We start from the raw sequence: 26,141 nt of genomic DNA on the forward strand, positions 1-26,141 counted from the left end.
AAGCTTGATAGATACCAAAACTAGATAATAAGTTACACACCAATTTTATCATTGGATGTATGCAGTAATACTTAACAGATACTTGTAAAGCTTGTTAAGAAAATTTTATACTAGGTTTGTCTCAACAGGTAGCTCAGAAAGAGACCTATTCGTACACCAAAGTGACATGCTATGGTTAGATCTATAGATGAATGGGAACAAAGAAAGATTCTTAAATAAATGGATGTGGGGTGTGTGTGTGTGTGTGTGTGTGTGTGTGTGTGTGTGTGTGTGTGTTAGAAAAAGAGAATTGAATTCTGTGGGGTAGAAAGCTTATTACACTTTTAGATAATGTGTTTTAAGCTAAAAGTTTTACACACTTGATCATATATCACTGGGACCAGCTCACCACTAAAATAAATACCTACTCCCCACTCACGGCCCCAGGTGCGCCTTGCTGATTGCTTTGCTGACCGCCTCTTTTACATCCTTGTTCCGCAGACTGTAGATCATGGGGTTCAGCATGGGGATCACGGTGGTATAGAACACGGCCACCATCTTCCCCTGCTCCACCGACTCCTCGGTCGGCCTCCTGAGATACATGAAAATGAGTGTCCCATAAAACATGGAGACTGCGGTCAGGTGCGATCCGCAGGTGGAGAAGGCCTTCCTCCGCCCTTCTGCAGAGCGCATGCGTAGCACAGCCACCACGATGAGGGTGTAGGAGACCAGGACCACCGACAGGGAATAGGTGAAGTTGATGCCCGCGATAACGATCATCGTGTACTCTTTGATGTGCACTCCTCCACAGGCGATCTTGATGAGAGGCGGGTCTGCACAGTAGAAGTGGTTGATTTCAAAGTTCCCACAGAAGTATAAGCCATACGTCCACAGGGTGCATATTAAACTCACAGAGAATCCATAGACATAAGGCACCGAGATGAGCCGAACACATACAATCCTGGACATCTTACTGCCGTACAGCAAGGGGTTGCAGATAGCCATGTAGCGATCAAAGGCCATCACCGCCAGGATATAGACCTCTACATGAACCAGAGCGATAAAAAAATAGCACTGCACCAAACATCCAGCGTAGGAAATGGTTTTTGTCTTTGATAATAAGTTTTCCAGCATTTTGGGGGTGACATTGGAGGAGAACCACACATCGACGAAGGACAGGTGACTCAAAAAAGTACATAGGACTCTGAAGCTGTGGGCTCAGGCTGATCAGAATGATCATGCCCACATTGCCTAACAGAGTGACCATGTAAACTACCAGGAACACCACGAAGAAGAGGACCTGGAGGTCCTGACGATTGGTCAACCCCACCAGAATAAATTCCGTTACATCTGTGAAATTTGGCATTGCCTTAACAAAGACGAAGTCTGTGTTACCTAGAGAGAATTTTTTTTATGTGAATATACTTATTTCATCCTGAAAACTTTTGAGTTGCTTAGATCTTTATCCAAACTGACAACTGTTTAAAATGTAGATTTCTTACAATGTTTAATGTGGCCATTAAATATACTATATGTAAAATAGCTTGAGAATGTACTAGGCTCTGAGGTTTTAAATCTGATCCAAGTTCCCGTATTATATATGTCCATAGTTCATATATTTTTGTTCATGTAAGCATGAAAATAGGCAATTGAGAGCTGTGGAGTTTGGCTGTGAAACAGAATTGAAGTCGTGGGGGGTTCCTATGTAAATATTTTGACCTTAACTAAATTACCCACACCATCTCATTATCAGACTTTTTTGGTACTACTTGCTAATGGTGCTACTATTACATTTCAAGTATAATTTATATATTTCAACTATATATTTTTAAGTATAATTTATATATTTCAAGTATATACTGTCATCCATATATAATAAAGGTGTTCTAAGAAACATAAGTTGTTTCAATCATTTTCTGATGTCTGAATTTCTCCTTTTTTAAACATAATCATTAGTTGTGTGGTAGCAGGAATTGTCTTATTTACCTTGAAATTCCTTAAACTGCCTGATTTAGTACTTACATTAAGAGATACTAAAAAATTATCTTTACACATGGAGATTTTAAAAAGTGTACTGATTTCTATATCGGCATCATATTCCATATATGTACATCATGCCATAAATTTATTGTTTCAATACTATTAACAATCTCTAAGAAAAAAATATTTCTTGTGGCAACAGCCCCATTTTTATAAGATTTGTAAGAATAGCTGCTTTTTAATGAATGTTCACTAAATCATTTTCATGAAAGTTGTTATGAAAAAAATTCTGTTAGCATGTCCATGTTTTATGTAAATGAGGAAAGTGGGACATTAAAAAGATCTCCTTGTATCTGCATCTACTATTTGGCAATATTAGGATGAAAGTCAAATAATTTGATTTCAGTTTTGTATCCTTAGCAACTTTCTATTGATATTTCTTTGATGACTTATTCTAATAATGTTTCTTTTCATTTAAAATTCCTTATTGTGGCAATGTGGTTTGAACCCAGAAGCATTCTATTTCTAAACTGCACCTACAGTTATTTTCTCTTTTTTCTTTTCTTTTTTCTTTTTCTTTTGAAACAGAGTAATATTGAGTTGTCAAAGCTAAACTTAACTTGAAATCTTCCTGTTTCAGTTTCTTATGTGCTGGAATTACAGGTGTGTACCACTATACCTAGTATAAAATTTATCTTGATTATCCCCCAAAGCAGAAGGAAACCATCCTTCTTATATTGCATTTTGCATGGATTAATATGAACTTTGTTTCCCTGGGTGAACTGGACTGTGGAGACAGTAGACCACTTTTTCTCCCTGTCCCTCCAATTTTAAATGTTTTAGTTGATCTAGGAGAGAGTCCCAGTGACTTCTGGAGAAAACCAATTTCTTACATAGATGTACATAATCTATCACAACAACCAAGAAGATAGAATGTGTAATTCACAAATAAATGACATTCATCTTTATTAAAATTTCATTATTTCCCATCAAGTTAAATAGTGACAGTATAAACTACTATATATGAATCATTTCGACTGATTCAATATCCACAACTCTATTCTTGTATATTTTAAGATGATAACGTCAAAATCAATAGTTGAATAAGATATTTTGATAATAAAGAATTCTACAAATATTTAGTTTCTTTTCCAAAGAGCACCTAACATTACAAGATTTCTGGCCTGAATTTGTCTTGCAAAGTGTATGAAACTTGCACACTTACCTTTAGCAGAGGAGAACAGCAAATTATACTTCTTCATTATTTATAGTGGAGTCATGAATGATAAGAGCATTGAGAATATCTCCCTGAGGTACCATCTAGGTAATTATAAAAGGAATAATGACTACAATTCTAGAAACATCTCAGGGATAGAAGTTAATGAGCACTGATGGGAACAGTAATTCTAGAAACTGAGAGGTCAGAAGTCTTGACATCATGACATAATTTATCCTCACCATCCCATAGGTTCTGTTCTCTTTCACGAACATATTGTCAACTATGCATTGCAGCAACATATGATTGGTGTGATTGATGTAAATATTTGTCAGTTACTTTCCTTTCTTTTATTCAGCTGCTATCAAAGGTTCACATGTGAGGATAGACAATATCAACATTGCATGTCCTGTGTATCTCATGGTCCTTCCCAGGTTTCAAACTATAGGTCATATGACAACATCTGGAAGAAAAACTGAGTAGAGTCCATCTTTAAAGAAGTAGATAGGTTACAAATCAGACAGGTCTAGAATCAAAATTTTGGTTCTAACCCTTTGTTTGAACTTTGACAACAAACATTCTTCTGAATCTCAATGTTCTCATCTGCAGAAAATAGAAACAACTCTATGTCAGGAACTACACGATGGCTCTCTTTCCCATTCCCCTTGCATAAAAAGCACTCAAAAATTGACATTATTTGTACATTTTCACTTTCAAAGACTTTAAAATATTAGCTCACCACCTCTATGAGATTGTGACTAATTTTATTCTTATTCTGAAGAATAAAAACATGTATATGAAAACTAAGTGTGGGGTTATATTTCTATCTAAATGTAGGTAACTAACAGGTTAAAAAAAAAACCCTACATTGTTCATCAGTTCTAAAGTATGTGCTTCTTCAATTTAGTCTGGAAAATTATGAGAAGGATTATGTTCAGGAAAAATTTTCTTCTACATCCTTCAGTGCTCAAGGACTCAGAAATCCTGATTTTATTCTCAGTTGTTAGAGAAAAAGTTAATTAAATTAACTTGGGTTTTGTTGGTTTGGTTTTGATACTGGGTATTGAGCCCAGGGACATTATACCCCAGAACTACATTCTCAACCTATTCATTTATTTACTTATTTATATTTTAAAACAAAATCTTGTTAAGGTCTGGGGCTGGCCTTGAACCTGAGATCCTCATATCTCAGCCAAAATACTGGAATACTGGCCTGTTCCACCACATCTTGTTTAAATAATTATTTTTCCACCAGGAAATTTTAAATTAATATACAATATCTCTAGAAAATGTATAATGGAAATAAATTACTTATGTGTGAACTAAATTTCATGTTAATACTATATCTTAGACAAAGATGTATAAAGTGTTCTATGTGGATGTAAATTTAGTTTATTGATTCTGGAAAAGACAGGAATCACTGGCTCTCCACATTTGCACAATGACACATTCACAGACTTATTTATCAGTCAGACTGAAGGCATTGGCGAAAACTTGTGCAAAGTGGACAGTCTAGTTACTTGCAACCTAGTCTTAAAACATCACTGGCATTTGCAAAAGAGATATACACCATGTTAGATATCCCAAAGAATACTAAAAACTGAAAAAGAATTAAATGCACTAGTGTTCCCATTTTCAACACCATAGTCTCTGAAGAGACCCTTCAATCACAATGAAAGAAGCATTAAACATTAAACAGTTGCATAGCCATTAGAAAATTAACTAAATGTTATTTTTCTGCCCCCAATATTTTTAATCTATTTACTGAACTTCTGGATTAGAAAACAAAGTATTTTGGCTCTAGCTAGGCAGATGAACAATTTAAATGACTGTATTTCCATGATCTTTGACAAAAATAATCTTTTTCCATACTTTAATTGATGCATTACAGCTTCACATCATAATGTAGTTCATAGTGATGGTGACACACATGCACACAGTACTTGGTGAGCTTTCCCCTGGCTCCCTCCCCACTATTCCCCTTTTCAATACAAGATACTGAAATTGGCATTTATATTCTCACATATGTACATATTGTCAGTGGAAGTGTTTCCTTCACTTACCCTCCCTCTCTACCCCAACCCATCCCAAGAGCACCTTCCTCACTCCACTGGAATCTCTCCTTGATTTTCTAAAGCCCCTCTTAGTATACTGATTACTCCCTAGCTTCTGCATATGAGAGAAAACATATGACCCTTCACTCTCTGTGACTGGCTAATATCACTTAACACCATGTTCTCCAGGTCCATCTGTTTTCCTGAAGATGGCATTGTTTTGTTCTTTACTGCTGAATAGAATTCCATCGTGTGTATATCTCATACAATAATCTATTCACCTGTTGATAGACACACGGTCGGTTCCAGAATGTGCGTATTATGAATTGTGCTGCTATAAATATGGACATGCATGTATAACTATAATGTTCTCATTTCATTTCCTTTGGAAAGATAACCAGGAATGGTATAGCGGAATCATATGGTGATTTCCCAGTTTTTTTGAGGAATTTCCACTGTCACTGCACTAGTTTGTAGTCTGACCAACAGTGTAGAAGAGTTCCCATTTCCCCACATTATCACCAGCATTTATTGTTGTTTGACTTATTGAAGATTGCCATTCTGATCAAGATTAAATAGAACCTCAGTGTAGTATATTTACAAGTCATTTTTATGTTAAATACTTTACTCATATTTAATTGATCTTCAAGACTTTCATCAACAGGAATACATCAGTCTACTTTTATTTTTTGAATTTTTATTGCTCTTTGTTTTTCTTTCTACAACATAAAAACTTCCCAAGTACTAGGCAATAGCATATTATCAAACAAATAATAGAAAGCAATAAAAAATAAATAGAATATAATACATAATTGCATCTTCAGAAAATTCTAATGCAGACATTCAGACATAAATAATTCATAATGGCAGAAAGATAGCTGTAAGTGAGCATGTGTGTTGGGAATTATTGCCAGCAAAATGAAATGAATCACTATTTGAGGTAATAACATTGTTCCATTTTTTGTTTGGAGTAATGCTTATATGAGTCTGTACACTCAGCAAAACTCATTATTATATACTCTTAATTGTGCATTTTGTCATATGAAAATTATATTTAAATAAAACTATTAAAATGAAAAAGAAAAAAATCAATTTCATTTTGCTAAAAATGTTCTGTTCATCACTTTGTTCATGGCTTCTTTCACATCCTTGTTCCTCAGACTGTAGATCATGGGATTCAACATGGGGATGACTGTGGTATAGAAAACGGCCACCATCTTCCCCTGCTCCACGGACTCCTCTGTGGGACGTCTGAGATACATGAAGATCAGAGTACTGTAGAATATGATGACAGCAGTCAGATGGGACCCACAGGTGGAAAAGGCCTTCCTCCTGCCTTCTGCTGAGCGCATTTTTAGAATGGCAATGAGAATAAATAGATAGGAGATGATAACCACAGTCAGGGAATATGTGAAGTTAATCCCCGCAAGTATGATCATTGTGTATTCTTTCACAAAGGTCCCGGCACAGGCCATTTTGATGAGAGGTGGGTCTGCGCAGTAGAAGTGATTGATTTCAATTTTCCCACAGAAATACAAGCCGTATGTCCATAATGTTGCTGCCAGACTAGTTAGAAAACCATATATGTAAGGGAAAGAAATCAGTCGAATACAGACAACTCTCGACATTTTGCTACCATAGAGCAGAGGGTTTCCAATTGCCATGTATCTATCAAAGGCCATCACAGCAAGAATAAAAATTTCTACATGGACAAGAGCAATGAAGAAGAAACACTGCACTAAACAACCAGCATAAGAAATAGTTTTTGTCTCTGATAACAGGTTTTCTAACATTTTAGGGGTGACATTAGAAGAAAACCACACATCGACAAATGACAAATGGCTGAGGAAAAAGTACATGGGGCTGCTGAGCTGTGGACTGAGCCTAATCAAGATAATCATGCCAATATTGCCCACCACAGTGATGATGTAGACCACAAGAAAAATGATGAAAAAGAGAACCTGCCATTCCTGACGGCTGGTTAATCCCAAAAGAATAAATTCTGTCACATCGGTGAAATTGAGCATTTTCACAATTCTGAGTCAACAAAAGTTACAAATTCATGGGGAACTGAAATGAAAGGAGGAATTAAAGGCATTAATATAAAGATACACTCTGAGACTGGTTATAACAGTTTATAATGGGGACAGAATTTGAGAATATGATTGATGCTTCTTTGAGGACTCTAAGAAGTGTTCTTGGATATTTTTCCAATCTATTCCAAATCATAGATGTGGCACATAATTTTTCTAGAAATTTTAGCGTGTTTTATAATCATAAAACACCAGTATCTTATATGATGTTAAATATAGAACATAGATTATGGAGACAAACACATAAGTGTTCATCCATGAAATAACAACATATTTAAAAATATATAATATATATACTTATGTGTACATGCACACATATGCACACACAAATAAAATTTAAAGTTAAGTAGAAAAATTAAATGTAATAGAGTTTTAGAGTTTTTTCGATGCAACTTCTTATAGTATACTTCCACCACGGCCATTGTATATCTCTAAGAAATTGTTTCTTCCTCCTATGTTTAGTCTTTACAACAATTAAAAATTCTAAGATTTTGTTCATTGGGGAAGCACATACAGCCACCAAATTTCTTTCTACACAATTTGCTTATTGCTAAATAAGGGAAGGAGAAGGATTCTAATTACATCAATAAACATTCACATTATTCACAGAGTGCAAATCTATCCAGTTAAAACTTGTGGCTAATTTTCAACAGGACAATGAATTTTCTTGGAGATGGCATCGTTGATTATATTAAATAAATTCTGGTAGTTAAATAGCATGTAGTCATTCCTAAGACCCTTTTAACTTGCACTTTATTCATTCACAGTTTCATGGACAATAGCTATAATTATTACTAAATAATCACAGAGTCAGGGATCAGGACAGATAAAACTTGTTAGCCGGGCGTGGTGGCGCACGCTTGTAATCCCTGGGAGGATCGCGCAGGTTCGAAGCCAGCCACGCGCGCTGGCTTAGGAGACACTGTTTCCAAATAAAAATGTAAAAATAGGTCTGGGAGTGTAGCCCGGAGGTAGAAGGGCTTCCAGGAATCCCAGTACCAGCAAAAAAAAAAAAAAAAAAAAACTTGTTAGCCAGGCATAGTGAACAGGGTTATAATCTCAGTACTTGGGATGCTGAGACAGGAGGATTGAATTTCCAGGCCAGCCTCAGAAATTTAGGCTCTAAGCAACTTAGCAAGACCCTATTTCCAAATAAAAAATAAAAAAGCCTTGGTGTGTAGCTAAGAGGTAGAATTCCCCTAGATTCAATCCCCAGTACAAAAACAAAACAAAAACAAACAAAGCTTTCTCTTACATTGAAAATAAATGAACTCTTAATTTCAATGATAATCCATAACTTTTCACTCATTTCATTTAAAAAGAAAATTTTCTCAGGAGAAGCAAACACACAACCAAAATAGATTAGATGTATTATTCCTGAGTCCTGGGCTAATCAATAAAAATTTGAGACATTAACTAGTGGGTAACTTTTTTAAAAGGTAAAATTTGCATAAGGTTATCTAAGATCTGAATAAAGTACCTTAGAATAATCACTACAGAGTTATTAAAATTTTCTTTAAACTCCTTAGATTCACCACTGAATTGAAATTACCAACATGTCAGCAACTCATACTATGATAAACAGATCCTATATGCTCTATGCCTGGAGCTACTGAATTTTTCTCCTTTATGTAACTCTCAAAGATTACCCAAAGAGGAATTCATCTTTAGAGCATCAGGTCTGATTATTCAGCATCAGAATGAGCCAACATAAACAAAGGGAGAAGATGGCAAAAGTTAAATTCAAGATAACCCCAGCCTTAATCAGATAAATAATAACAGCAAAATTACAGGAAATCTAGATTGGTAAGATCTGATTCCTAAACAATGCAAGGTCTGTGAGGAAGAAAATAGAGGGCATGATACCTGAAGAACATTCAGAAGATTTCCTCAAAAACAAAAATGTATTCACAACATGCCCTAGATTATTGTAGCACTTTATTACAAACCACATGTAAATGTGGATCTTTCCATATTAGGTATAAAGCAATATTAAAAGTCCCGGTTAAAGAGTTTTGTTCCTTTTGACAGATTTTAATTGAATCCAGGCTCCAAGACTTATTTTTGGACTTGGACATGTTTTCATTCCTGTTTCTGATTTCTCTGTGCCTCAATATGACTTAATAATAATAATAGTATGCATTTTATCATGTATTTATAAATATGAAAAAATACTATCGAGTAACATAATAAGTATGCAAGGTATAATTATTAAAGGCATTCCACTAATCAGTGGAATTTGTAACAATAAATCTATGGTCCACTGAAAATTTATCTTCATTTGGTTTCACTCACACATAATGGCTATGGAATCATTAAAATATTCCCACCAAGCCGGGCGTGGTGGCGCACACTTGTAATCCCCGTGCTTGGGAGGCGGAGACAGGAAGATCGCGCAGGTTCGAAGCCAGCCGTGCGCGCTGGCTTAGGAGACCCTGTTTCTAAATAAAAATATAAAATAGGTCTGGGAGTGTAGCCCGGAGGTAGAAGGGCTTCCAGGAACCCCAGTACCACCAAAAAAAAAAAAAAAAAAAAAAAAATTCCCACCAAGACTAAATTTAAAAAAAAAAATCTGAGAGCGGTGGTACACACTTGTAATCTCAATATTTAGGAGGCTAAGATGGGAGGATCACAGGTTCAAGACCAGCTTCAACAACTTAGCAAGAGCCTAATCAACTTAGCAAGACCCTTTTTCAAAATAAAAATAAATAGGACTGGGAGTGTTGTTCAGAGTTTCAATTCCAAGTACTGAGTAAACAAGTAAATAAATAAATACATAAGTCAGTCAGTCTAAAATGCAACATTTATCTGATATATACACTTTTAACTTACCTGAGAATAAAGACAAATACTGCCAGTAAGGTAGAGAGTAAGTAGAAAGGTGAATACTATGTAGGTAAGAAATAGTTTAATCTTAGCAAAAGAGAAACTGGAAGTAATATATATAAGAGATACCTTCCTTAAATGTTTGCCTTAGAAAACAAGGAATAATTAAGAATTTTCCCTTAGGAATGACTGCCAGGAAGTACATCTCTAGAGGAACAATCAACTGATTAGATTTGCTGATGGCAAAATGTGTACAGTTTTATTTCCCCACTAAGTTCTCATCATTTTAAATAGTCAAAGTTCATGTTCTGTTATTGTAACTGATAGAGGACTAAATAATTTATAAAGAAACTCATCTCTCCATCCTGGAGGTTGTGAGGTCCAAGTTTGAGGAGAGCATTTGGTGAGGGAGCTTGCTAATGTGGTCTCTGCAAAGGTCCTGTGGTCATACATGTGACAGGAGTGGTGCTTACAAGAACGCCCAACTTGCGTTCATAACTGATCTAACCTTCAGATAACTCATGAACCCCATAATCCATGAATGGATTAATTCACTGTAGAGAGAGAGCCCTCAGGACCCAATCAGGTCCCATGTGGTTCTACATCTTAACACCCCACAATGGGGATTAAGTTTCAAAATGAGTTTGGATAGGGACATTCAAACCATACCAAGTGGGTCTTTGAGTCAAATAAAATGTGCTTTAGATTGGAGTCATACTAAGCTTATTGATGATGTTACTTTGCCTTTTCATAAACTAATCCTGTATTATAAAATTCAAGATGAAAATCAAATTCAAAAGACTGATCAAGTACTATTCTAATTAAAACTATGGCATATCAAAGTGGGAAATATGTTTAAATTTTCTTATTTTATAAGTAATATTATTATTCACAACAATAATGTATTTACTGAAGTAAACATAAGCCTATTTTATGTCAATTTAACTTATCTCTTCTAACTACCTTTCCTTTTTTTTTTTGGTGGTGCTGGGGTTTTTGGAAGCCCTTCTACCTCTGGGCTACACTCCCAGACCTATTGTATATTTTTTTTATGTGGAAACAGAGTCTCTTAAGCCAGCTCCGCTGGCTTAGAACCTGTGCGATCCTCCTGTCTCCTCCTCCCAAGCGGGAAGATTACAAATGTGAGCCACCATGCCTGGCCTAACTACTTCTTTAAACAATTATTATCACTCCTTTCTTGCAGAAAAAAATCAGAATTCATAGCATCGGTGACTTATTCAAAATGGCAATTTTAAATAAACTAGCAACTAGATTCTGGATACCAAAATTGTACCATTAGTCATCTGATTCTGTTGCTGAAGAAGTAACTATTAAGAGGAGACAAAAGTCTCACCCCCACTAGATAACTGTTGTCCATGATATATGGTCTTTGTGAGTATAAAGGAACAAAAATATGTTTTTATGTAGCCAAACCATGTGAATATGTGATCGATCATTTTAATAGGTTTACCTGGCTATTTTTGCCTACTGGTTAACTTTGTTGCCTGATCATTACACTATAGTATACTATCAGTTCTTAAAACAAAAGTTGACACTTGTTTATTAAGTTATAGGATAAATTAATAAATTGCTGAGTTTCCCCAACATCTATTCTTCCTCCTCCATGGAGATATTGAATAGAGAACTATATTTCTTATGTTTCTGTCTTATTTCTGTACTTTGTACATAGCTGATATATATATGTATATATATACATATATACATATACATATACATATACATATACATATACATATACATATACATATATATATATATATATATATATATATATATATATATATATATATACTGTTGATGAGACCCAGGAGCATTCTACACTCCCAGCTCTACTTTTTTTTCTTTATTTTAAAACATCGTCTCACTGAGTTGCAAAGGGCCTAAGTAGCTGAGGCTGTCCAAGAACCATGACCCTCCAGTCTCAGCCTCCCAAATGCTGGGATTATTAGCGTGTACCACCACGCCTAGCCATAAAATATTTTTAATGAAGAAAATGGGCAAAATGATTATGCTTGTAGTAGATGAACTACATAAATGTGAGAAGAACATGTCCAAGTATTCCTAAGATGCTTCTCAAAATAACAATGAGATGGCTCATGCATACAATGAGACTATTCTCTGGAATCTAAGTACTTGATTAAGACTATGGAAGCTAGTCCCCTGAGTAGGTCTAGAGAGGATAATTTTAGGATTGAGAGAATAGGTGTGTTATGTATGGTTAGAAGCTTAGTATCTACAAAATTTGGGGCCTAATACCATAAAGAAAACCTATAATTTTCTAAATCCACCATTTATTCCCAATGAAAATCAATGTTTTTTATTGGTTTTAATGTTGTTAGGTTTTGTTTTTAATTCTAATCTCTACAGTACAGTAAGCAGCCCCACATGATTCCTCTGGGTTTAATGTTAATAGTGCGGTCTGCTATGTAAGAAGCTTTGGAGGAACACTTCTTTAGCATAGAGAAATTCAGATATAACTACCTCCACAAAGAAAGCAAGTACTCATTTTCATTATTCCAGCATTAAGTACTTTCCAGGACAGGAAGATAGTAACTTAAGAGCTACCTAGATGAATCATACAAAAACATCTTTCTAAATATTTCCTTGAGAAATCCCTGTTGAAAATAAAAAATATCCTCTCCTTCATTTCCATATCACTTAGTTTATATAGTAAGTATCACATCATGTTTCAGAAATTTTTAAGTGCATGCTTTATGATGCTAGATTATGAACAGTTTGAAGCTAGGTACACTGTATTATGTATCATTGCTTCCCTAATGACCATAGAATTCTTAATATCTTGTTAGATGTCATGGAGGTGACAGTCCTGTGGATACTGTTTCCTGTCCTACTTACTCACATTCATGCACACACTAGGGACAGAGAGAGAGAGAGACACCCCAGACATATCTTAGTGTATTTCAAATATATTATTATATGATGAACTTTTGTGTGAATGGTTATACTGCCTGTCTATATGAGTTAAAATAACACCACTGTCCACAACAGTCTCTAAAATCTTTATGGTTTTCCATAGTAGAAGTTTATTTCTTGTTTACACAACAGGTAACTAGACATGTTGAAAGCAGATCACCACAGGAATTGTAAGACCAAACGTTTTACCCAGTGACTCCGCACTATTCCCCGAGACCTCTGAGAACTCTATTTGCATCTACTATACAGGCAAAACATAAGAGAATGGATGCAAGACGAATCCTTGGAGACTTTTATGGACAGGTTTTATCCACATGGCCTTAGGTAAACTTCAGCTGCTTGTACAAGAAACTGCCAAGGGAGCGAAGAAATATAATAAAGATTTTTATTTGCCTTTATTTTTCACTAAAAAAGAATGAAATTGTATTTGTAAATATCAGAGGGAACTCTACAATTATATTTGGGGGAGAAACTTTTATCATAACATTAATGAGGACACTAACAAAGTTTAGCAGATGTGACTACATTATCATTGAAAATACAAGCAAGTTATGAACACAAGAAGAGAAGAAACAAGCCTTAAACATATGTATCATGCAGAATAGATAGTGGGTCCTTTGATGGGATAAATATTTATGGAGCCTCTATTCTGTAGACAGTTTAGGATACTGTTATGACAATGGAAATGTAGATATTGGTATTCCCACATAACACAGCCATAGAGTTCCCCAGCATCTTTCCAAAGGAATTGAAATTAAATTATTCTAACCATACTTCATATTCATGTTCACAGCAGCACAATTTATAGTAGCCAAACTATGGAACTAGTCTAAGCGTCCATTGACAGATGACTAGATGACATGACTATGGTAATATATACACAATGGAACTTAGCCCTTAAAAGGAACAAGGTCATGTCATCTGTAGGAAAATGGATAGAATGCAAGAATATCATGCCAGGTGAAATTAACTAGTCCTAAAAATATAGATACATATTTATATGTGGCAGCTGGAGAGAAATTCAGAAATAAAGATAACATCAAGTAAAAAGCAGATTCCAATGTAGTGACTTACAGGGTTTGAGGGAGGGAAAGAGGGCGGAGAAAAAGCAAAACCTATAATGAAATAATGCTGCATATATATGCAGCATTACCCACACCAATATCAAAGACATGTACAGGGAGGGGAGGGAGAGGCAGGAGGAAGGGGGCAAAGAAAAAATATATTCTTATTGTGATGGTTATCCAGTCAAAAACGATCTCTTCTCCAAGGTAAGTTAAACTGCAATGAATTAGCATCCTCAAGAAGAGAGTGATTAGAAAAATTACTTCACTTCAATGCAAATGAGTGAACCAACAAAAAGTTCACTATACAAATAATGAGATTTGAAAAATTCAAGTGTTCAAGGGATATGCTCTAACATTTATCTTCATTAGTACCCAATTATATCTAAATGATGTGAAAAATGTTTCTGACTTACAAATTGGCTAAGCCCTACAGTCTATGACAGGACATTGATAAACAGAAAAATTTGTTGGTAAAGTAGGCAGCTTGAAATTAAATTTGAGAGTGATAATAAGCTAGTACACTAAGGCATCATATGATATGATATCCTAATATAATAAATAAATTCTAATAAAAGGCAATATTACTTTTATGAGACAACAACTTGGTACTGAAGAAAATTTCTAAGTAGGGAGTTCCTATAAAACTCTGATCTGGTGATTAAAATCTGAAAAAAGCTATATAGCTACACACACATAAACACACACATATGCAATCATATGCAAATATTTATGTGCATATACAAGGATACACATATGTATATGTATCTATGCATATAATAAATACATGCATTTAATTTGCTGAAACCTCAGTTTTATGAGTTTTGTTTGTTTATTTTATTTTATCGTGAAGCTGGATGATTAAATACAGGGACTTTTTACCTCTGAACTACACTTCCAGCTCTATTTTATTTTTTACTTGGAAACAGGGTCTCACTGAGTTACTGAAAGCCTTACTAAATTGCTGAAACTGACTTTGAATGTGCCGTCATATCCAGCCACTTCTGTGTTTTAAGTATCCTCGTAAATTTATTGCCAAACAAAAATGAACATTACTTGTATCCTAGCAGAAAAAAATTAAAGACTTTATGTATTGATAATAAAGTTTACTTCTTTGTGCCTCAACTTATTCCCTGCTTTCCTATTTACCTTTTGTGTTAGGCAACAATACAGTAAAATAACGAAGGATAGAGTGTCTGCTATATATAAATTATGACTTGTTAAAAACAGATATTGTACAAACAAATGTTCTAGAACTTTCAATGGACAGTCAGTTTCTTCTACCACCAAACTTGAAAAGTCAAAACAAAAATAGAAAGAAAGTATAAGGAATATATATGTATATATATAATATATATATATATATATATATTATATATATATATAATATTTTATAAGTGCCTGGGCATGGCCGCAAATACATACAACCCCAGTACTTGGGAAGCTAAAACAGGAGGATCACAGGTTGAAGGCCTGCATGCAATAATTTAGTAAAACCCTGTTTTGAAATAAAAAATAAAAAGGCTGAGGTATAGTTCAGAGCTAAAGTGCCCCTGCATTCAATTCCTAGTAACACATACACACACACACACACACACACACACACACACACACACACACACACATTCTACAAATAACTTGTTAAAATAAAATTAGAAAAAAACTATTCTAAATTTCAAAACAACAAAAGATGGGGAGATCACTTTCTGATAATCATTTTAAACATTGAAACATAATTGCATCATAAATAAATATTATAATACATTAAGAAAATACTGTATTAATGAATTTAATTAAATCACTCAGTATATATTGAAAGTGAAATTTTATATTGTATAAAGTTAATTAAATATGATTCAATATGTTATACAATCTACATAAAATATTTTATCATCTGGAATGTCATCTCCAAAGATAACAGTGACTTATAGTGAAATCATACTCAATTTAAGCATTTTGAAATAGCAATTTATAATCCTGCATCAAATCCTCCTCTAAGTACAAAAAGAGACCAGAGATACCATCCCAATTCTTTTAAAAGTAGAATTGAAACATTGGGTTTCACAAGTAGTTTAACATTTTTCAATGTCAAAGAATCATGAAAAGAAAACTCTGAATTACAAATTCACATACTGACTTTGACAGTGTGTGGATGGTAAAACCTCTAGCTGATGCCATCCACATGTTTTTATCATTACAGTTAGTATGGCCCAAAGAGTCCTGTCAACAGCGGTTTCCCTGGCCTCTGCACTATTATTGCCTTTACAATTATTTATTCATTTTGTGTTCTCTTTGGAAATATAAATAACACATCTCTTCAAAGTTATCTGAAAGAAATAGTTGATTTCCACCCTTTCTAGTGAGCTTTGAATCTCGTCCTCCATTCTAAGTTTTTACTTAATTGAAAATGTTCTATGGATCCCTCTACTCATGGCCTCCTTTACATCCTTGTTTCTGAGACTGTAAATCATGGGGTTCAACATAGGAATTACCGTGGTGTAAAAGACAGCCACCATTTTCCCCTGCTCTACAGATTCTTCCGTTGGGCTTCTAAGATACATGAAGAAGAGAGTTCCATAAAATATGATGACAGCTGTCAAGTGGGAGCCACATGTGGAAAAGGCTTTCTTTCTACCTTCCGCAGAACGCATTCTCAGGATGGCAATGAGGATAAATATGTAGGAGACAATAATGACCAATAAAGAATAAGAGAAATTGAGCCCTGCTAACGTGCGCATGGTGTATTCTTTGATGAAAGTCCCTGCACAGGCCATTTTGATCAGCGCTGGATCTGCACAGTAGAAGTGGTTGATCTTTACGTTTCCACAGAAGTACAAACCATGGGTCCACAGGGTTGAGATTAAGCTGATAAAGAAGCCGTACACATAAGGGAAAGAGATCAGTCGGATACAGACAGTTCTCGACATTCTGCTGCCATAGAGTAAAGGGTTGCCAATCGCCATGTATCTGTCAAAGGCCATGACAGCAAGGATGAAGACCTCTACGTGGACAAAAGCAATGAAAAAAAAGCACTGCACTATACATCCAGCATAGGAAATGGTCTTAGTTTCAGATACCAAGTTTTCCAGCATTTTAGGAGTGACATTAGAGGAGAACCACACATCTGCAAAGGACAGATGACTGAGGAAGAAATACATGGGACTGTTGAGCTGAGGACTGATCCTGATTAATATGATCATGCCAATATTGCCGATCAAGGTGACAATATAGACCAGTAAGAAAACCACAAAGAAAAGGAGCTGCAATTCAGGACGGCTAGTTAATCCTAAAAGGATAAATTCTGTTACATCAGTAAAATTGAGCATTTTCTTAAATCTGATCCAGAGAAAGTTGCATTTTATCTAGAAAAAAAATAAGGAAATACACAGACTAAATTAGTTCCTTTCATTAATTTACTTTTTCTAATCCATTTACCGTGTGTGTGTGTGTGTGTGTGTGTGTGTGTGTGTGTGTGTGTGTGTGGTGTTCTACCTATAAGCTAAGATCTCAGCCCTTTTTGTTCTTTTTATTTTTTGTTATGAAACAGGTTCTCATTAGGTTACAGAGAATCTCACTACATTGCTCATGCTGTCTTCGAGCCTGCCGTCCTCCTGTCTGAGCTTCTGAAGTACTGGGATTACAAGTATGCACCACCGTACCCAGCTTCTAACCCATTTACTTTCAAAACATCCACTATTTTTCTTTTTATCAACTCTTTCTTCTTTCTCACATATATTTTGTTAGTAGTATTTATTTCTCTAATTCATGAATATAGATTGGGTATTTTACACAGAAAATAACATATTTTGTCAAATCTAATTACTTTCTCTCTTAAAACTTTGAATAACAAAATGATGTATTATTCATCTATAAATATCAAAGCTTAAATTAATGAAATTTTCAAAATGTAATCAGAAAAATTAATAATTTTTGAAGTACTGGAAAGGAGGTTGTTTGGGGTTTTTTAGTGCATCAGATTAAGATAGCTAGCTCTCAAAATTTCACATACCCTCTAGTGTGTTATAATACTATAAATATTTTGAGGTAAGATTACTAAAAAATGAGCAGTAACTTAGTGTTTATGTCCCAATTATTTATGGGCCAAGAAATTGGACCACTGATAGTTCTTCATAAAACTATTCCTCATTTGTCAATAAATTACCAACTAGAAAAAAAATGTCATTATTATTACGTCCCACTTGGTTTCTGGTGATGTGAAGAACTTGATAGAAAATCAAGATCAAGATAATGCTATATACATATATCAAAGTATCACTACCAATCTCAGTAGCATGTACCAAAAAGGGAAGGTAGAAATCTCAATAACACGTATTAGAAAAAAGGAGTTTCCAGAGAGAAACTACCAGGTGTCGTGTGCATGTATGTTTCTATCACATTGAACCTTATTATGATGTATAATTATAATACACAAATAAAAATTTATTAAAATTAATCCTTTCAATCACTTGTTTGTTACATTAAAATTATGTTAAAATTTTGAAATATTTTGTTGATGGTAAAGCTCATAAAGCCACAGATTTAATTTCTAGAGTTACTCTTTATTAGATTTGTTTTTACCTTAGACTAGTTACTTTATTTTTTTTGCCAGTTTCCTCATAGATAACTGGAGATAATGAGAAGGTATTCTTTATGGTGTTGTTATGAGGCTTAACTAAAATAACTTTACATGGAACATTACAGAAAGGACACACTAATAAAAATGCTAAGCTGTGTGTTCTGTTTTTTACTCTGTTAATTAAATTTTATTTGGGTCCTAATTTCCTTATTTTTAAACTCATGAAACTTCCACTAATTTATTATATATTGATTTGTTAAACAACTCAAATTATATTTTCTCACCTTTATTTATGCTTTGAGAAATATAGAACTTGGTATTTTTTTCTTATAGCTTTTAGATTACTTTAGGATAACCAAAGGGCCATAAGAAACTTTTGATATTTCTCACAGATTTTGTGAAGAAAAGTATATTTTTCTATGATACTACTTTAGTAGCCACTTCTGGCTAAGAAATTCATGTTATTTTGCACAGAAGTTTCACAAATTTTAATAATTAAGAATTTTATGTTTAAATATCTTATGATTGTGCTTATCTAAAAATACAATACACAGAATGAGAGGGAGAAACATTTTAATGTGAATGTTAAATTGTCTTAATAGTTGAAGTCTAGGAGAAAGGCTGTTTTAGTCTTCAACATTCTCTATTGTTATACATTAAGTACTTTAATTTGCAGTGTCAATTTTATTTTTATATTTTTAAAAGGAGAAAACAAGTTATAACATGTATCATATTAAAGTCTTTTATACACATATAATCATATAATCTTCACAGTAACAACTGAAACACATGCACACTTTTGTATATATATATATAATTTAGAAACAACTCATATAATGGTTTTTCTGCCATCTAAAAGAGTACTTTTTATATCTACATCAGTAAAGTATAAATATAAATGGCATATTAAATAAAAAATATCTTTAAGTTAGTCTAAAGCATAATTGTACAATAATATGTAGACAATTATTTAAAATTTTAATATCTTTCTAAAGACTTTTTCAAAGCAGCATTAAATTATAGAGAATCTATTTTAAAAAGAGATTATATATTAATCACTATACCCTACTGTAAGCACTTACAAAATGCTCTTTTGCAAAGATTACTATCTCACAGTAAAGGGCAACACGATTTGGTTTTTAGTTTTATGATAATGTATGTTACTCATCTGTCAGAGAAGTTTTTTCTTCTTTTGAAAAATGGGGCTCTTTTGAGGAATCAGTAAAATTATACAAGTAACAGAAGTGAAAGGGTTTCTGACACACAAGAGCAAAGTAATGGGTGCTAGAACCGCTTTCTTTTTTCATTACTTCTACTTTCATGCATTTCTATTAATATCTTCATAAATCTCCTCTTGCTGTGCCTTTACTAAATATTTAGTAATTTAAGGTATATCTCACTGATAACATGTTGAGAAATAATAATTCTTTTTTTGCTATTTTTAATTCAATACTTACCACAAAACTCACTGGTCTCCCTTTTCTGAGTCTATAGCTGTTACCAAGAGACTTTATCTACAAAATGCTTCTTCTTTCGACTCATCTACAATCTTCCCTCTTCTTATTCACTACTATTTATCTTTTGCTTTTCTAATGATATGCATTCTTCTGAAAACTCAAAAATTGCTGATTCACATTATAAAGGGGAAAATGGAAATTCAAAAAATAAGAAATCATTTTCTTTCTTCTTAGAACATATCCAGTGACTAAAATAAATAATATTTAATGTTACAGGTTGTTTCCATTAAATTCCAAGAATAAAAATGTGTTGCTTAGTCTGTGAGCTCATAAAAAAAGATAAACAGAAACGCATTAATACACCCTTTAATCTACATGGAGATCCACATCATTGTCTTTAACCTCTTCAAAATCATTTGCCATTTTTCACACATTTATGTTAAAAATGTTCTCTTATGTTCTCAGCCTATTTAATGAAAGCACTCTGAAAGAATATTTTTACAGATTCATTTATTTACTTGATAATCATAAATCGTATGATTTATAGATATATTTTCAACTGTTCCTTTTACACTTAAGGAAAATATATGGGAGAATGTTGGTATTTGTTTTAAGAACTTACATGCTGAGTGTATCCATGAGTAAGTAAAGGCAAATGAGATGCATTTAGCTCCAAGAAGACCTCCAATTTTGGTGACGGTTTAAGGACAATTTGAACAGGAAAGCAAAAGTTGCTCAAACTAGTGACAAATTAATGAAATCCACCTACTACTTCTACCAAGTCAATTTGTAGTGGAATATATGCTGGGTGAACAATTTTCATCAAGTTTTCTCAGGAACCTACATGCTTGGAATTAAAGATTTGCATCTCGTGGAACTCCATGGTTATAGGCAAACTGAGGTAGAATGTCACCCTAAAAAAGGTCAGAGCTCATTTTTTTTGGGGGGGGGCAGATCTAGGGATGGAACCCAGAGGCATTTGATCTCCAAGCTACACCTCCTACGCTATATTTTTTTTATTCTTTATTTTGAAACAAGGTCTCAATAAGTTGCAGAAGGCCTCACTAAGTACCGGAGGCTATCTGTGAACCTCTAGGATGATGGAATTACAAGCATGTGCCACCACACCTGGCTAAGAGCTCATTTTTAAACAGCTAGTTCTTATAGACACCTTCAAAGTGCCATTCCTAACACAGAAGACAGTTATGCAAAATGACAAGCCAAGCTGGTGGTTTCAGGCTGTCTTCATTTAAATTTCCAACCAGGAAAGAGACAGAAAAAGGAACCAAGTTGCTTCTAGCCAGAATAGGATCATTTATTATAAAAAAAAAAAAGGCCTCTTTGTAAATAACTAACTCTGAAGACATATTGTTGACTGTGCCCAAATAAGTTACAGCTCTTCTATTGGTGCATTGAATCCAAAGAGTCATTTCTAACAGAGTTCCACTGTCATAACAACGTTTCTCCAGCCGGACGTGGTGGCGCACGTTTGTAACCCCCGCGCTTGGGAGGCAGAGACAAGAGAGGATCGCGCAGGTTCGAAGCCAGCTGAGTTGGCTTAAGAGACCCTGTTTCCAAATAAAAATAATATAAAATAGGTCGGGGAGAGTAGCCCGGAGGTAGAAGGGCTTCCAGAAACCCCAGTACCACACACACAAAAAGTTTTTCCAGTATTACTTTCTAAAATCTCCTTATGGAACATTCTCTTCCTACTCGAAATTACAAAAACAGCCCAGAGTATTTGTATTTTAGACTGACTTTTTAAATATAAAACACATAGATTCCCTTGTCCATGACCTACCTGTACATGAAGTAAAACTGTTCTTGGAAACATCCCACCTGCCATCATTAAGAGATCATTGAGAAGGATTTATAAATGTTAAGTTTCTCACTTTGGGGCCTTCTCACTGGAGAATAAAGACAGAAACCCAAGGAAGTAATTAAAATGCTACATATTGCATCATCTGTATTAGAAAATTAATCTCGAGTGAAATAACTCTCAGCATAATTAGAATTTTAAAAACTAAGACTAAAAAAAAAAGTGAGATATTGTTTTTTTTTCTCATATATTCAGGTTCCTGACAGATACGTTGCATTTTTTTAAGAGTGGACAAAGATCGTGTTTTCCTATGTGATAATATCAATATTGCATCAGTAACAGCATGTATTTTTAATAACATACTTTACATTAGGCAAACACTAGATATTTCTCCATACTAGTAAAGAAATCTCTTTTATTTTTTCATTAAGAAAGAGTTGATTAAAAATAAGATTAAAATAGCTGGCTGTGGTGGTCCACACCTGTTATCCTAGTATTTGGGAGGCTGAAACGAGAGGATCACAGATTTGAGAAAAGCCACAGCAACTTAATGCGACTCTCAGCAACCTACTGAAACTCCCTTTCAATAAAAAAAAAAGTGCTGGAGGTGTAGCTCAGTGGTAAGATGACTTGGGTTTTATCCCCAGGGCCACCCTCCCCCCAGAAAAAATAAGGCTAAAAAAGGATGCATTTTTTTAAACTCACATCATTGATGAGCCATTAATAGCCTTCTACTCATCAGAAAATAAATTATACACTGTTTCAATTATTGTAGCTTTATATGGTTTGAAATTAGAAAATATATATCTTCTAGCTTTGTTCTTTTTCGAGATTGTTTTGGGTATCTAGAGTCCATATTCCATATTAGGATAGATTTTTTTCTGAAAAATAAATAAATGTAAGATAGTTTCACCAAAAAAAAAGAAAAAAATATTCTCTGGTAAGAAAGAAAGCAAAAAGAAATAATGAAATGTTATCTTTAAGTTATCAAAGCTTGGTATCAGACAAATGAAACTGTTATGTGAGATTATCATTGTTAATTTTGGATAAATTGCTATAATACTAGATGTCAACCACTAAGCCAAGCATGGTAAGGAGGGATGGAGAGGGAATGGGTTGGGGATCGGGTGGGGGCTGACTGGGCGATGTGTGCATGTATGTCTAGAAAAGTTTTTTGTATCCCACTATGATGTATGAATACAGTGCACCAATAAAAATTTAGAAAATAAATAAATAAATAAATTATATACTTCTTTAATTATATAAATAAATTATAATAAGGCAACCTGACTGTGGGGATGGGGGGGAACTCTATAAGGCGCAGGATGTACTAATTCATATCATAGTCAACCACTAAGCGAAGCATGAGAGGGAGGGATGGGGAGGAAGTGTGATGAGGACTGGGAGAAGGCTGGCTGGGTGATGTGTGCATTAGTGTCTACACAATTTTTTTGCTTCATTATGATGTATAAATACAATGCACCAATAAAAAATAAAAAACCCAACATCTTAAAGGTAATATTTAATTAACCCAAGGTCAACTTCATACAGAATGGGGGAAAACTGCAAGAATCCCTTTTAAAATCAAGAACAAGACAAAGATGCCCACTGTCACCACGCCTTTTTTTTTTTTTTTTTCAATTTGAGTGCACTGCAATTTTACATCCTATTGGGGTATAGAGTGTCAGAAAAATATGTGCAAATAATTATCGGTGTCCTTCTTTTAAAATACCATACTCATTATTGTGGCCAGAATAATAAGGCAAGAAAAAAATCGAATAGGAAAAGAAGAACTAAAATTATCTCTATTTGCAGATGACATGATCCTATACTTAGGAAAACCCATAAAACTAAACCAAAAGACTTCTAAACTTGATTAAAAAATTTAGCAATGCAGGAGCATATATAATCAATTGACAAAAAAACCATTAGCTTTTCTAATTCTTAGATTAATGTTGATAATGAAGAAAAACATATAATTTATCTAAAAATATAATTGGCATAATACAGTATGTCCCCTAATCTCATAAATTCACAGCTGATACAAATTTTATAACAAAGGATAGCTTAGCAAGAGAAAACTAGCAGGAATATCACACATGTGCTATTCATCACACGTGAAAAAAAACACCTAAAAAAGTGACCCTTTCAGAAACAGTTCCTTAGAAACCTTTCTTAAAAAGTATTTTTAAATATAATTAGTTTTGATGCCTCACATCAAGGTTTATTGTGATAGAAATGTTCATGGACGGATCCAGTGTGTTTCCCTCCAGATCCCGCCCCACTCCCTCTTTCTCCACGTTCATAGTATTGAAATTGGTACTGATAGCTTCACAAATGTAGATAGAATTGTTTGAAGTATTTTCTTCATCAAGTCTCTGTTTTCCCCTCCCAACTTTACTTCCCAAGTCTACTTCCATTATTCTACTGAAATCTCTCCTCTGTATCTGAAGATTTTGTTTCCCAATTACTCTGTAGCTTCCACGTATGAAGGAAAACATATAACCTTTCATTTTCTGAGACTGGATAATCTCGCTTAGCATAATATTCTCTATGTACGTTTGGTGGGATTACAGCCACCATCAGTTTGGATGTTTCTCAGAATTTTGGGAAGGGAATCATGATATGCTCCTGCCTTAACCCCAGGGATTAGAATCACAAAGTTAACCTGTACCGAAAGATTAATAATTTAAAATAACGGATGAACAAAATGTATGCCAATTACAAGCATGTAAACTTTCATAATCAAATTTTATTTCACATTTGAAAATTTAGAAAACGTTTTCTATTCAATGAGCCAAATATTGCTTCACCATCAATCCTGTACTTCAACATAATAATAAGTAGAAAGAGCCATGAGATCCAAAGAAAAAAAATATGACTTTTTTTTTTTAGCTAAGTATGTTTTTCCTTGAGAACTTTTTGACAAATGCTTCTTTCACATCTTTATTTCTAAGGCTGTAAATCATGGGGTTCAACATGGGTATCACTGTGGTATAAAATACAGCAACCAGTTTTCCTTGTTCCACAGATTCCTTTGAGGGGGGTCTGAGATACATGAGAAAAAGAGTTGTATAGAATATGATGACTGCTGTCTGATGGGACCCACAGGTGGAGAAAGCTTTGTGTCTACCTTCTGCAGAGCGCATCCTCAGGATAGTGAGAAAAATATAAAGGTAGGAAATAAGAATGATGAACAGAGAAAAGGAGAGATTGCATCCTGCCACAACAAACATTGATGTTTCTTTGATGTAGGTGTCAGAACAAGCCAGATTAATCAGGGGCGGGTCAGCACAGTAGAAGTGGTTGATTTCATTGGAGCCGCAGAAGGACAGGCGGTAGGCCCACATGATCTCCATCAAGCCCGTGAGTGCACCATACACGTAAGGCACAGTGACCAGGGCTGTGCACACACACTTAGACATTTTGCTTCCATAGAGCAGAGGGTTGCAGATGGCCATGTACCGGTGAAAGGCCATCACTGCCAGGATATAGAACTCAATGTGGACCAAGGCAATAAAAAAATAACACTGCACCAGACAAGCAGGGTACGAAATGGTTTTCTTCTCTGAGAGGAAAATTGCGAGCATCTTTGGAGCCACGTTGGATGAGAAGCCCAAATCCACAAAGGATAAGTGACTCAGGAAGTTGTACATGGGCGTGTGAAGTCGGACACTGATGTGGATGAGAACAATCATTCCGAAATTTCCAGCCACGGTGACCACGTAAATAGCCAGAAACAACACAAAGGAGAGAAACTGCAATTCTAGGCGTTTGATCAGCCCCAGGAGCACAAACTCAGTCACGGAGGTAAAGTTTCTTCTCATAAATTCATTCAGAGCTGTAAGCGGTGAGGTGTGCCTGTAATCTCAGTACTTGGGGGACTGAGTTAGAGACATCCCAAGTTGAAGTCCAGCACACAGTAAATTAGTGAACTCCTGTTTCAAATTTCAAAAATGAAATAGGGCTGGGCATGTAGTTCAGAGGTAGAATTCCTCCCCTTGCCCACCGTGGTTCAATCTTCAGTAACAAATAAGCAGCAGCAATAACAATATAGATTATTCAGTCACAAAAAGTAAAAAAAAAAAAAAAAAATCATATGCTCTCCCTAATATGCAGAAA

General features: G+C 34.5%; 4 protein-coding genes across 4 annotated transcripts; all 4 read right to left on the bottom strand.

The window, feature by feature from the left end:
* Nucleotides 1-414: 414 nt before the first annotated feature.
* LOC308259985 (olfactory receptor 5M9-like) lies at nt 415-1,345 on the bottom strand (the record flags this gene model as incomplete). The annotated part of the gene is given in 2 exon segments (XM_080691329.1): nt 415-1,165; nt 1,167-1,345. Coding segments are annotated over 2 exon segments (930 nt in total).
* Nucleotides 1,346-6,323: 4,978 nt separating this feature from the next.
* OR5M3 (olfactory receptor family 5 subfamily M member 3) lies at nt 6,324-7,256 on the bottom strand (the record flags this gene model as incomplete). Its single annotated transcript, XM_080699409.1, has 1 exon — nt 6,324-7,256. One exon carries the CDS (start codon nt 7,254-7,256, stop codon nt 6,324-6,326), a length of 933 nt encoding a protein of 310 aa, XP_080555535.1.
* A 9,304-nt stretch (nt 7,257-16,560) lies between these two features.
* On the bottom strand, nt 16,561-17,493 carry LOC308265628 (olfactory receptor 5M3-like; the record flags this gene model as incomplete). Its single annotated transcript, XM_080699422.1, has 1 exon — nt 16,561-17,493. One exon carries the CDS (start codon nt 17,491-17,493, stop codon nt 16,561-16,563), a length of 933 nt encoding a protein of 310 aa, XP_080555548.1.
* Nucleotides 17,494-24,910: 7,417 nt separating this feature from the next.
* Nucleotides 24,911-25,846, bottom strand: LOC308259996 (olfactory receptor 5M8-like; the record flags this gene model as incomplete). The annotated part of the gene is made up of 1 exon (XM_080691337.1): nt 24,911-25,846. One exon carries the CDS (start codon nt 25,844-25,846, stop codon nt 24,911-24,913), a length of 936 nt encoding a protein of 311 aa, XP_080547463.1.
* Between the last annotated feature and the right edge of the window lie 295 nt (nt 25,847-26,141).

Source organism: Muscardinus avellanarius, assembly GCF_963383645.1.
Source record: "Muscardinus avellanarius genome assembly, chromosome: 1".
Taxonomy (NCBI): domain Eukaryota; kingdom Metazoa; phylum Chordata; class Mammalia; order Rodentia; family Gliridae; genus Muscardinus; species Muscardinus avellanarius.